This window comes from Lepidothrix coronata, unplaced genomic scaffold (assembly GCF_001604755.1).
Source record: "Lepidothrix coronata isolate B3197 unplaced genomic scaffold, Lepidothrix_coronata-1.0 Scaffold212, whole genome shotgun sequence".
Taxonomy (NCBI): Eukaryota; Metazoa; Chordata; class Aves; order Passeriformes; family Pipridae; genus Lepidothrix; species Lepidothrix coronata.
Window position 1 is genome coordinate 1,055,993 of NW_016690392.1, and position 13,848 is coordinate 1,069,840.

General features: G+C 40.8%; 1 protein-coding gene across 1 annotated transcript in view; it reads right to left on the minus strand.

Annotated features, from left to right (window-relative positions):
• RTEL1 (regulator of telomere elongation helicase 1) overlaps positions 1-13,848 on the minus strand; it is a 45,349-nt gene that overhangs the window by 11,897 nt on the left and 19,604 nt on the right. Inside the window, 11 exon segments of the mRNA XM_017833190.1 lie at positions 55-192; positions 1,455-1,662; positions 2,790-2,885; positions 5,623-5,777; positions 7,360-7,513; positions 8,680-8,803; positions 9,722-9,837; positions 10,604-10,747; positions 11,958-12,035; positions 12,755-12,832; positions 13,642-13,753. Coding sequence (XP_017688679.1) covers positions 55-192; positions 1,455-1,662; positions 2,790-2,885; positions 5,623-5,777; positions 7,360-7,513; positions 8,680-8,803; positions 9,722-9,837; positions 10,604-10,747; positions 11,958-12,035; positions 12,755-12,832; positions 13,642-13,753 — 1,403 coding nt within the window.

The following is a 13,848-nucleotide window of genomic DNA, read 5'->3' on the forward strand; positions in this document are numbered from 1 at the left end:
GCTCTAAGATTGGGTAATATCCTTCAAACAACACAACTGAAACCAGCTCCTCACCTGCTCTCTTGGCCAGGATCTCCCTCTCCTCCTGCAGGAGGCTGTGCTCAGGTTTGTAGCCACAGCCCACTCCAGTCAGGCTGCAGCATGCTTCATCAAACTGCTTTTTATGCTGAGGTCGAACAAACTGGTAAAATTCTTTCATTAGAGAGAAGGAAGAAGGAGGAAAAAAAAGAAAAAAAGAAGAAGAAGAAGAAAAAAAAAAAATCAATCCACAAATGCTACAGAAACCTACAACAGCGGGACTTCAAAGTTAGGCAATAAGAAGATAAAAAGGTGCAGCTAAATTAATTAAAATCTAAATACCCTTATCTAATATTTATACAATAAGCACACTTATAAGTTACACAAAGGTCAGCTACCACGCAAACACTACCTATTATCAGTAGGTAAAAACTGTCATTTTTTCACTGTAAATATGAAGGAACACCTCCCAGTGAAACAGGACATGATGTGACTCAAACCATGAGGTCCAAGTACCTGCAAGGCTGACACTTTAAATAACTGATAGACTGTTAATTTACACCTCACGTTACTTATTCACTACAGAGTGTTTGCCAACCAGAAGCCTAAACATCAAATCAGCTTTAGGTTTCAGGTGCCTGACATTCTTGAAAACTAGACTCAGACCTTGATTTGATTATCAAATATTTTCCTATCTATATAGATCATCAGCAAATTGGGAAACCAGTTGTGGTTACTATTAGTACTGAGTGCTCATACTGAGCTTCCCATTCCTTAACTCTAGGCTTTACCTCACACGTTTTATGAGATGCATAATTAAGCCTTTATTATTTCAGAAGATGAAAAAAGTCAGAGAAAAACCTGCCCATTTCTTCACAAGCTGAGAGAGAAATGAGAAGTCACACAGAAAACACTGTTAAACTAGAAGAAATGTTGATGGGAGTTCAGTTCCTGTCAGTGCAGTTGTTAAAAGTCAGGAAAATACCAGCTAATCCAGTAACTACTCATGTTTGCTCAGACCCTTTGCTTTATACTTACCATTATTTAAATAGAAAATTTCTTTAGATATTCTGTCTATTTATTTACTGCTTTAACACTGAATCCTTATGAATGCATGTATCCAACTCACCCAGCCACACTCTTGAACTCGTAAGTCACAGGGAATAAGCTACACTACTTTTAGACAAAGTCTCAAATAACACAAACTTCCACGGAATGTGAATTTCTTCAAGTCAACATGCAAGCTAACATTGATAATTACACTGAGAAGATTTTCTGTGTGGTCTGGGGAGATAAAGTGATGAATGTTCAGGATGACCATCCTGACTGATCTGTACTTCAAATCTAAAATACTACCGAAATACCCAAGTTTACTGAAAAGACAAAAGTCACGTCACATAAATACACCAGGGGTACACAAAATACACCAGGTGTACCTCGTAACAAGACGTGATTTTTCTCATCCTCTATGAAGAGGGAGCTCATTTCGGATAACATGGTATGGAAGTCATCTGTCTTCTTGTACTGCTGCAGAGCCTTAGAGAAGAGCTCATAGTTCTGCTGGCTCAGGGTCTCCTTCACTGTGCCGATGTACGAGGTGGCTCGGGCCTTCTTTGGCTCTGGCAGCTCAGCCTTCCTAAGGGCCTGCTGGGAGGGCAGGAAGGAATTTCAGTGCAGAATGATTTGAGCTACTTTCACAGGAATTCAGGTAGAAACAGTATGTTTACAATTCTGACAGCACGTTGAACGTGCTGGTATCATGGAATCACAGAATCATTAGGGTCAGAAAAGATCTCTAAGATCAAGTCCAACGTTCACCCAGCACCACCAGCATGTTCACCACGAAACTATGAATGCTTTCACCTAACAGGTTGTAGTTTTGGTAGTCACCCCTGTATCCATGTATTATTCACCTTCTCTGCTTCAGTGAAATATTCCTAGAGAAGGCAGCCAATAATCATTGCACAATTATATTCTTAGGAGAAGGGTTGATAAAATGATATTTACTCCAAGCCTGGAGGCTGAGCTGACTCATCATGACATCAGACACCAACAAACTGCAAACACAACCTTCTGCATGAACCTGTTCTCTTCCTTCTCTCCCTTCTCCTGGATATTATCGGCTTCAGAATCAGTTTTGTTTGCCAGGTGACTGACAGACTGACAGACAGGCAACATCCAGTTAGGACAGCACCTTGGACAACTACTGGTGCACAGTCACCCAGGGAATTTTCCTGAATTTATAGTAACTCTTAAGCAATTAGCTGCCTAATGAGTTAACTGAGTTTGGAGACAGGGCAAAACTACAATGCACAACTGCAAAGTTAACACACAATGATGACCCACCTCAGGGTGGGGTTGGATGTGTCCCTTACCCAAAACGGGTCAGTTAAACAATTTGAGGCTCTACCAGCAGCTGGACCAGCTGATCATTGTAGGTTCCTCCCAGCTGAAGTATTCCATTCTACTGAAAAGATGAAACCACCCACCACACCTGGTCACTGGGAGAAGTTGTTCACAAAGCATTCAATGCCAGAAAACAATTCTTTTCACCTATTAGCTCTACTGGGACCTGTGCTTGATTTGGTCCGTGATGTCTGGATTTGGGAAAGATCATGAAACAGATTTCAGATGTGCACTGTTAAGTATTTACAATTTGGAGAAAAACATGTTTGTTTTGGCATCAGTCATCTGTCTGCCTGGAAACTTCCAATTCAAATTAAAGCAATCTAGAGATCAAAGGGATGGCACCGACACAGGGAAACACATACTGTATTGCTGACTAGCTTTATTTTCTTCCTTCCTCCTTTCTGCTCATCTGTTAACTTCTTCTCATACTGAAGGGAAAGTGTAGACAGACGATGTGCCTGTGAAGACAAAAAGACAATAAGAAACATACCAAAAAAAATGCTTTTCAAAGTTATTGTCTGTTTAACTGAGATATTTCCAGCAGTAAAGCTCGTTAACTCAGTTTGAGAGACCATTTGACAAAGTGAAACAAGTCAACCTAAATTATTGCAACAGAGCGTGGGCACATATCTGTTTCCAGAAGGTAATAATTTATAGGACAAGTCAAAAAGAGAGACCAAAACAGAGGAAATTAAAGACAAAGCTGGTCTTGATTCCTGATCAAGCAAAACTGGACTCATAGCAGACCATTCCAGGGCAGTCTGGGAGTGTACACAGACCTGTGTGTAAGCGATGGTTCAGATCCCCCTTCACTTTCCTGCCTGGAAGTCCTTCTCTTTGTGAAGAAAACATGTATCAGGCTTTTGAGATACTGAGAAGGGAAGTCTAAGCAGTGTTATAGAAAATATCAGGCAGGTAGGATGAGACAGTAGCAGAAACACTTGTGGGTGAACAAGCTCTTCAGCAGCTCCCGTTCCCAGTAACACAGAATGGCTCTCAAGAAAGAGGACTGGAATTGCTTAAAAGCAGAGGCTCCAATATTAGATCAGTATCAACCACCTTAAATACAATCACTCAAGGAACAGAAGAAGCTGCAGGACAGCCCCATATTGCCAGCTGGTCTCTGCACACCTGCTGAGAAAGCAGGAATGTGGAATGAGTAACTTCTTTGCTCTCGCCCAATAAAAATTCCATGGCAAGTATGTGACTATCAGTTCATTTAAGTTCACTTGTGAGAGGAACCAGTGAAACATAAGAGCATCCCTAAATTCCACTGTGACTTCCAAACATGGCTATTCAGATCACAAAGCTTCAGAGCCAAATTAAACTAACTACAGCTAAACACCATCACTAAAATAAACAACTCCTTTGGCCAATAATTTCAGATGAGTCAATTTGTGGAATCTGTTGCTGTACCCAGAAATACAACCTTCAGTACACTTCTAATACTGCAAGGACACCCAATTCTAGACAAATCTGACCACAATTTAAGTGCACATTTAGATATAATTTATTTAAGCATCATGAAAGGGAATGAAGAATTGGAATATAAGCAGCAAGTCAAATAGTTATGATACATGCAGTAAGTCAGAAAAATTATCAAAACCATCTTTTACTCCTGTGCTGTGTAAAGGCACCACCTTGAACAGCAGGATCCAGCAGAAATAAGGCTTCCAAGACAAGTTTCCATGAGACATATCTCACAAGGAAATCTGATTATGGGGAACTGCCAAGTCATTATTTACATGGACTGAGAGACTATTTATCACATTTTGATTTTTTGAGATGACAAAGACTTTTATTCTTTTTCACCACAAGCAAATTCTTTCAGGATGACAGCAGTTAAATTTCCATTTTTTAGGGAACAAGGATGCAGTATAACCTTGATAAAAGAAAAAATGGTAACACAGATACTATGCTGGACGGTGAAGAAATAGAGGAAATCACACCAACCCCATCCTCAGTCCAAATCCAGCACTGAGTAAATCAGCTCCAGGCTGGACTCAGAGTGAAAGCTGGCTCCTTCAGAGGCCCTGCATGTCTCAGGGCTACACTTGGGTCACCAATTTAGGAGCAGCACAGGATGACCCCAGAGTTCTGCACAAGCCTCAGAGAAGCAGTAATGCCAAACAGAGAAAGAGGACACCAGCTGAGTGACTGCCAGCCATCAGGTCTATCAGCTCCAGGAAACACTGAGCTCTGCCAAAAGCAGTGCAGCTGTGTTAGGAAGGCACTGTAGCTGAGTTACCAACTCCCTGGAAACGTGCCAGGCTTTCCAAAGAATAAGTTTTGGTGTCTGTGCCATGGCGGCTCATGGGTGGTGGAGCCCATTTCCCACTTGGCCGCACACAAGTTAAATATTTGCTATCCTTGGTACATTCCCTCTGTTTTGTACACGTCTCCATCTCCCTTGGGCCTCCTCAAATATTCCCCAGATACTCCTACACCTCCACATTTTCCTGCAGGCATTCTTCCCCTAAGCAAACTACTTGGGTGTGCTGCAACAGGCATTCCTGGAGTCCACGTGCTAGTTTGCAAGCCAGCACCAAAATACTCCTCTGACGGCAGCCAGGTAAGGGAGCCACCCCTCCAACAACTGCAAACAGGGATTTTGGGAAAGCAAGAATACAGCCTAACCACTGATGCATTAAAAATACCAATCTAAGAGGAAAGAAAATGAACAGCACAGAAGCAGCTTTGTTGATCTTAATGTGATAGTGGATTCTTGATTTAGATAAAATATTCCACAAGTCTGCAATATTCATTCTCTGAGGCAAATCAAAGATTTTAATCTCAAAGATCAATTTCTAATTCATAAACCCTTCCCCACCCTTTTTTTAATTCAATATCTGGCCTCACACAAAGAGCTGGCACAGATTCCACCCAGGACAAACTGTATTTTACAACCTCTCCTCTGAGAGCTCTTTGCTTCCCAGAGAGCGTGGTTAACTTCCAGGAATTCACCTGGTCAGCAGCCTTGGAGCACAGTACAAGCACCTACCTGTTGATCATCTACTTGAACGTGGCAAGGAAACCCTTTGATTAAATTAATTATGAGAACTTGCAGTTACCAGTGCTGATTACAGTGAGTTTTTTGAAAGAGGGTTGAGCTGGAACTCTTAATGTTAAACCCATTTTGCTTTAAAGCCTGTGATTTTTACTTGTAACAAGTATTCTGCACACCATTGCCACTACCTTTTCCTCTCCTGGCAAGTCAGGTTCCTCCTCTGCATCTTCACTGCTCTTCTCACTGCGCTCCAGGGCATCCAAGAGCCCAGCACACCGTCTTCTGGGCGAGACAAACTCTTGTTCATATTCCACACACAGGCTGGATGTTCCCTCTCCATTTACTGGCATCAACAGCATAACACAGACGACAAATTAACATTCCACATTACATCTCTTGCATTTTCTTTGACTGAGTGATACCTCCCAGTCTTGCGAAGCAATCCACAAAGACGTGCTGGTGGATTAAATAATCTTCCACATCTTGCAAACTTGCATTTTATCACTTCATAAGAAGACTGCTTTGATAAATCACGCCCAAAATTGCTCAAGCATTTGTTACCACAACGTGGTAGATTGCTTTCAAACTTTCCCTGAAGTGATGGTCTTATTTAACCTCAAAATAGCTTAGGATCAAAGAGTAAAAGTCTTGCTGCTTTAATTACTTCAGCTTTGTGGATTTCCCCAAAACTGGGTTTCTAAGAGATTTTGGTATGAAACATGATTTATTATTTTTAAAGAGAACAAGTTTTTTTAAAGCCTACAGTTCTCACAGTATCAGTACCTGTAAGACACTGTCACCAAGGTTGCAAGAATACATATTTCCACTAATCAGGATCCGGGTATATTTGGTTTTAAATATAAGGATTTAGAGCTGCAAGTAGGGTTAAATTAGTATCACTTTGATACTTCTATAAGTCATTCTCTTGAAAAATGTATTTCCACTACTTTGTGAAATTACTTCAACAGCCAGTTACTAAGAAAAGTCACCATTTTGAGAAGAATGGGAGCATATTGTGATATAAATTGAAAAGTCAGTACAAAAAACTCTAGACAAAACTATGATTACAGGCACGTTCGACGTTCCAGTTGATGCAAAGCAACTGAAAATTCCTTTCAAAACAGGCAATGCAGCTTCTTCCCTTCACCTCCAGTCCCTCATTCCAGCTCATCCTTTGAGCTGGATCTACCAGTCAAGGGGATGGAAGGCAAATTGCTTCAGCAAAGCTCATCTGCTCACTCTGCAGCTGCACTAGAGATGGACTCAAACCAAAGGAAGGAGCAAAACTGCACAGCTGGGAATTGACGGGGGGAAAAAAGTGGCAGCCAAAGTAATCCCTTTCAACAACAACCAGCAGTCAATATTGGCTTAAATTTAATGTCAAATCACCCTCACACTTGCTCATAACTGGTTTGAAACCAGAGCTTTAAACACAAATGCATTCTTCTGTTCCAAACCAGCAAGCAATCTAGAGTGCTGAAATATCTGACATGAGAAATGCTTTATCCTGCAGCATTAGCTAACCACAAAATTTAAAACACTGTTTTGTTCCAATGTCCTTTTTTTTTGTTTTCTTAGCCAGATTACTGAGTAAGAGTCATTTATACAACAGGATGGAAGAAGAACATATTGAAATCAGTATTAGTCAGAAACTTCCAGTTCTCAGTTTCAAAACTACCTGTGATATTCCACCAAATTCCTGTTTTGTGGGGCACTTTTTCAGGCCCCATCTGCCTCTTTGCTCTGTAATTACAACCGGTTTCCTCCATTTTCTATTGCCTAACTATGTCCCTTCTGATCAGACGTTTCCATCAGTCTTTGAACTCTCCTTGCTTTCTTTCCCATTTCATTTTCTAGTCTCTTGATCCTCCTTTTCTCGGTTCAGCTCAAAACAAAAAGATGTATCTGCGAGGACACAAACCTACCTTTCCTTTTCCTCTTCAAACTGGGGACATGGTCATCCAAGTTTTTCGCTTTTTTGACGGAGGGGATCTGCTCAGATGAAGTAGATGGTGCTGAACTGCTGTCACTTAGGGAACCAGCGTGGCCAGGAGGGCACTGGGGCAGGGGTGGGGGCATCTGCAAGCAGTTTGCAAAGTGTTACAACAGGCAAAAGCCATTTTTCTACTCCACTCCCTTTGCAACCAAAAATCTCAGCAACAACCCAAAGACATCTTCTTTTTCCCAAATAACCCTTGATAGCATTGATTGTTAAACACTCTGGATTTATGGGCTTTTGAAGAAAAGGATCAAACGGCTTGGAAGGGACACAGATGAAGTGCAGTAAGCAGGCTCAGCACTAAGTGAGCTGGTACCAGAAAAAGGATCATGACCTTCTAAAGAACAACCACTTCCTAATGCAGCTTCTTCTGGCAAAGCACATCAGACTGGGGTTCTCATTTACCACAAAACTCTCACTGATGATAAGAAAAGATCAAGTCCTTCAGTATCACCCATCTGTAACTTATTTGTCTGAACAACTTGTATTTGCCTAAAGTGTCTTCCAGGAACTCATCCAAGTCTGTATGTGAAATTTTAAGTGTTTATTTTAATCTTAACCTCCGTTTTGGGAACAAAGAATTCTCCATTCTGGCTTCCAGCCTGTTTCTTTCTGTAACTTCCTCCAGTCAATTAGGAAGTCTTTTTACAATATTACTTTTTGCATCAAGGAACTATTACAGACAATACTACCTTCTTAATGCTAAGAGAGAAGCTGTATTAGTAAAGATGACCCAGTGATGAACTGCAATAACAACTGATAGTTTGTCTTACTCTTTATACCAGTCAGCTTCAATTTAAATGTGAGGGTATGACCAATTCTTCCACACACATGCCTTCTCCCTGAGGTAAAAAGCTTTTGGATGCCAACATCGGTTCCAGGATTTGCATAACACCCAATAGAGGCCATGTTTATTCAGGAGGAACTGGAAGAGGAAGTTATTTTTGTGATCTAACCTAATGAGTTGCCCAGCACAACAACAACATCCTGTCCCAGCTCACCCTTGGAGAAAGATGAGGCATATCTTCTTTCCTGTAAATCTTCCAATGCTTAGAAGTGACAAGTGACTCTGTGTTAAGTCCCATGAGGAGTGACAAGCTGGACTCAATGATCATTATGGGTCCCTTCCAATCTGACAACACCTGTGATTCTCTCACATTTCTGACCTGGCTTAGGATTCCCAGTCTCCAATACTATTAAGGAAATCTGCTGTGTGTTTTGTGAGGGTTTTTTTATAGACACTCACAATTTCTTGAGCAACGCGGAAGAAGAGGGAGACACTTCTGACTGCGTGGCCGAAGTTGTCATAAACACTCACGTAAGGACGGACCCACGAGGGCAGTTTGCTTCTTACATCACCAGTTGTGAACCTGGAAAACAAGAGAATTATTTGCCAGGCTGGGCTAAATTAAATCAACAAATTCTAGATCAGTGTCTAAAGGGAAAAGGGAGGGGTAGCAAGACAACTGGAGTTTGAAACAGTGCAGTAAATATAATGGGGTGATGTCTTCACTCAAGAGAAAAGGGCTTTGTTGATACCACATACCAGGCAATCAGGCAATTCCTATCTTTCGTCCATAAAATCTGTAACTGGGCAACATGAACAGTAGTACTGAACCCAGACTGTCCCCAGTCAAGCCTCAGCATTGATGGCTATCAAACTCTTATTACCTATAATATACCTATTATATTAATTAACATTTAATGAAAGGATATTAATGCAGTATAATATTACTACAGTATATTGATATACATAGTATTGTTTCTCTAATATAATCTGTCCTCATTCCCATCCTCCTCAAAACAATGGTGACTGCCTTCTCAAGTGAAAGATGGAGAAAATGCAAAACCATAAATTATTATCACATAATTTCCAGAGGTATTAGGAACATGAATTCAACAAATTAGTTCATTTTCCATTAATACCATTAATCTCCTTCTGCAGCTCCAAGACTGTATATTTGGGGGGCAGGAGATAACAATCTGGTTACTTTCTTAAAGTGGTGCAATATTTATATAAATTGCTACATTAAAAAATTCAATTATTATGAACTGTAGCTTTCTTCAGAAGCAACATCAGCACATTTACACACAAAATACCCATGCTGGGATATGAAGTTGTTGATGTTGCTGATGCCACACCCCTGGAAGTGTCCAAGGCCAGCCTGGACGGGCCTTGGAGCAACTTGGTCTAGCAGGTTGGAATGAGATAAGCTTGAAGATCCCTTCCAACCCAAACCATTCTGGGATTCTATGGTGTTTGCTTGTGTCCTAGAGCCCAGGTTTACCTCTGGTCACACAGGAAGATGGCTCCGTAGTCCTGGCGGTGCCTGATGACCCGGCCGATCGCCTGGTTGACAGCCCGGGACGCTTGCTGACTGTACCACTCACGCCCAGACAGGTACTGCAAGAGGTAGGAGGAAGAATTCATATTATTTACCAGGTAAAATGTTTTCTCCATGCTGTACAGTCACTATTTTTTTCTAAAGAAATTAAAAAAAAAAAAAAAAAAAAGAGGCATTGGACAAGAGGTATTGACAAATCTCGAAGGGCCGAAGAAAACCAAACACAGGTTGACTCAAATATCACACCTGAATTATAGAGCACAGAAAACTCCAGTAGCAACGTCCATCTTGAGGGGCTATTTCATATAAGGTGCACTGACAGCCTTGGCAGTACAACAGACTCACCATATTATTTAAGAATGACTGTGGTGCAGAACAAACTAAATTATAACGTCATTCATTTTCGTGCCTGAAGTAATAATAAACCAAATCCGAAACAAACTACAAAAACCCCAACACACATTACCACACCCCCTAACCCACAATCCCCAAAGTAGCCAGCACAGGCAATTCTTCCTGCTCATGCTCTCTCTGGATGAAATAAATCCCTCAGAGAGAGAGATGGGTAACACATAAAAAGATTTTTGACTTAAACTTTAATTACATCCTTTTTTTGAGCCTATATTTGTTTGAGACTGTGCCACTGGAGACAGAATTTGAAAACAAGGTGACTACATTTGTGACAAACTCCCAAGGTTGTCTGACTTTTTGATATCTGTCCTTCCATAGGGCTGGGAGAAAAAATCCAAACCCCACAGGGACAAGAGGGAAAAACGATAACACAAACCTGCAAACAGCCACCAGGGAAAAGCTGCCCAGTCTTACCCGTGCACCTGCACCACTTCTCTTCATTTCATCCAGAAACTGCATCTTCAAAATGACTCTGGGCTCCATACGAGGGGGAAATGGAAGCCCAGTAATGACGACTCCTCGTCCATTTGTATCTGCAAAGTCCAAGCCTTCACTGGCCTGAAGAGACAGAATTTTCCATTATCAACAGGGTTTGAAGTGACATTTCAGAGCAATTCAGCAGTTGTTGGCCGTTTTTCTCCATTCAATTAATTCCCTGGCCAAGTGTAGTTTATGAATACATTATGAGTAGCTTCAACTATATTTTTTGCTTTTATTACCAAGACTTTAAATTTGTTTTTTTCCTCCAGCAGACCTTGACAAAGCATAGCTCAGCCAACACTGTTAATGCCTGTCTTATTCCCAGATAAGCACTACAGCTGTATTGAGAACATCTTAAATGTCAGTCAACACCTATGTTTAAACCATCCATACCCTGACTTGTTAACAAGACATGGTAAGAACACAACAAACCTTCTCTGACAGTAAAAATGAACAGAATCATTCCAAAGCAATAACAGAAACCTGCCAGAAATCTGCTCAGAATTCAGACTATAGTGCCATGTCCACCAGCTGTGCTGCTGACATCCCATCAAGTATTTGTCACTCACGTGCCCTGTACACGCTCACTGTGCTGGCAAATCACTTAACAAAATCAGAGAATCAAACAGACTGAAAAATAATTAGGGGGAAAAAAAGTTGGTTTGTTTTGCAGCCGAATCGGTTCTCCAATCTCAGCTATGAGACTGGAGAGAGCTATGTCTTTTCTTCACTGATCCAAAAACCTCTTTGGAGACTGGGATCAAAGGTTCAAAACAAGTTGGGTCTTCTCTTGCTACACAGTAAGCAGCAGCAAAAAGGCTCTAAGAGTAATTTCTGATTTTGCAAATGTTTCTACTGACAAACATAAGTCAATTTATCAGCATTGGAAAACTTAAAGGAAAGGCCATCAAATGTGTCCAGAGAACTTGAAGATAATGTGTTTTGAAGCTAAGGAATACTTTTGGTTTTCAGCAGTGCTGTTCTAACATGTCTAATTACAATTCTCCAAAACAATTCTCATCTAATGTGTTAAGTTTTTGGTGAGCAGCCAACATGAAATATAACTATGATGCTCATCCATTTTAAAGAAATCAAATATGTGTCCCTTCAATAGCAACAGCAACGAGGCAGATATAAACGTGACCTAATTATGGAAAAGCTTCAGGGCACTTGGTTTTATCCCCACATATAATTACAGTCAAATAACAGAAATGTACTGAAATCCAGAGTGTTGTTTTTTTCTGTCAACTCTATAATCTTATCTCAGATGAAACAAATTCCCAGTTACCTTCCCCCGACACACTGCCAAAAATGCAGCTCCATTGGACTTAGGACAGACGATTTTATCATAATAGGCATCAATCACCTAAAATATAAACAAGTTTAAGTAAGAGCAGGAAGGTTATTATCCTGTACTAACTAAATTTGACTTGTACACTAAGATCTCAAACCTGATTAATTTGGCTTAGTACAATTGTGTTTGCTTTCAACTAATTGCAAATGTGAGGACCCATTTTCTTAGCAAAACCTTTACACCACTGTGAAATCTAGAACACATCTGGGTAAGCATAAAAGATTAATGTCAGATACTTCTGATAAGGAGGTAAAACGCGGACTGTCTTGTGTTTCTGCAGATCCTTAAGTAAAATTGGCAAACCAGGAAAGCAACTCACGGATATTATTTACTCTAAGAAGCAAACAGAAGGGCTATAAATAAACAGATGACACTGCACAATTCTTCAACGCTGGGAAAGCATGATGAGCTGGGAGGAAAAGTCCTGCAGAACATTAACAAATGCTGACTACTCAAGTGACAGCTTTCTAGCAGCTCGATTACTCAGCACATGTGCATTTTAGCTGCTGTTACATCACCGGATTTAAATGAAGACTGTACTCTGCACAACCATCCAAGAGAGGACAGGAAGGATGCACAGAAGAATTACACTTCAAAGAAGTGCTCAGAGTTTTAATTTCATCCTAGGATAAAAATTTGGGTGCTTCACACCTAAACACATCTTAGCGGAGGTATTTCAACATAAATACAGTTTCTGAAGATGATAGAGGTATGTAATGCAAATAATCAACCTCTGAAAAGCTTCCTTTGTTCCTGGGTTCCACAAACATTGGCTTCACTTCTTCTATTCTTTTAGCAAAATCATGCTCCTGTTAAACAGACAAGGAACAGATCAGAAATGTCACGTCAAAGTGAGCACATACCAGAAGTGCCCACGAGAACAGAAATGCTCAGAAGTGGTCACTGCTTCCCCACCACAGCCTGTTTCACTCTTGCCAAACACAGGAAGAGCTGGAAGCAGAAACAAGCAATCCTAACAGCACCAACAGTGATTCCTTGCAGTTGGTGCACCTCAGATATTAGGCAGGTGGGTGAGTTCCAACACTCATCTCCCAGATCCCACAGCACAACAACTCTGCCCCTGCATCCACTTTCAAAAAGGAGCATTTACCTGTTCTAGCAAGTCTTACCAAGGACACTCAAGTTATGGGCATAGAATTCACAAAAGTTACAGTTGCAATGGTTACAATTAAAAGTGAAATGCTCATATTGGGATTTCCCCCCCCACAAGGGTTGAAACACTCAGACCAATTCTAATTTGGGAGGTTTAATAAAGAGAAGTTTGGTGAAATTAAATAAAGTGTGAGATCAGATGAGATTGTATATTAAGATTCTTTTGGGTTTGGATTCTACACCACTGCACTCCAGCGTACTGTGATCAAAATAAAAGAAGCCTGACCAGATTTTATAACTTAGTTATTAGCAAAGGATTTTTCATACAATCCCAAAATGGCGTGGGTTGGAAGGGATCTTTAAGATCATCTAAGTTCCAACCCCCTGCCATGAGTATGGAACCTTCCACTAGAAGGTTTTTAATTACCATGGTTAAATAGCATAACTACAAACTGTCCAGTGTGTGTAACCAAACCACCCAATAAAGGCAGAGCAATAAACATACTCTCCAGTATTCCAGGCTCTTATCCATGACAGGATACGACGGGAAGAACACCAACAGCCCATGTGGTACAACTCGCACAATGTTACCTGCAACGAGACAAACAAGTGTGTAGCTGAGGACCTTTTCATCCTGGGATGGAGAACCCAGACTGCAGAGGAAAACCAACAGAAACAAGACAAGAAATTGCACTAATTTCATGTGATCCTT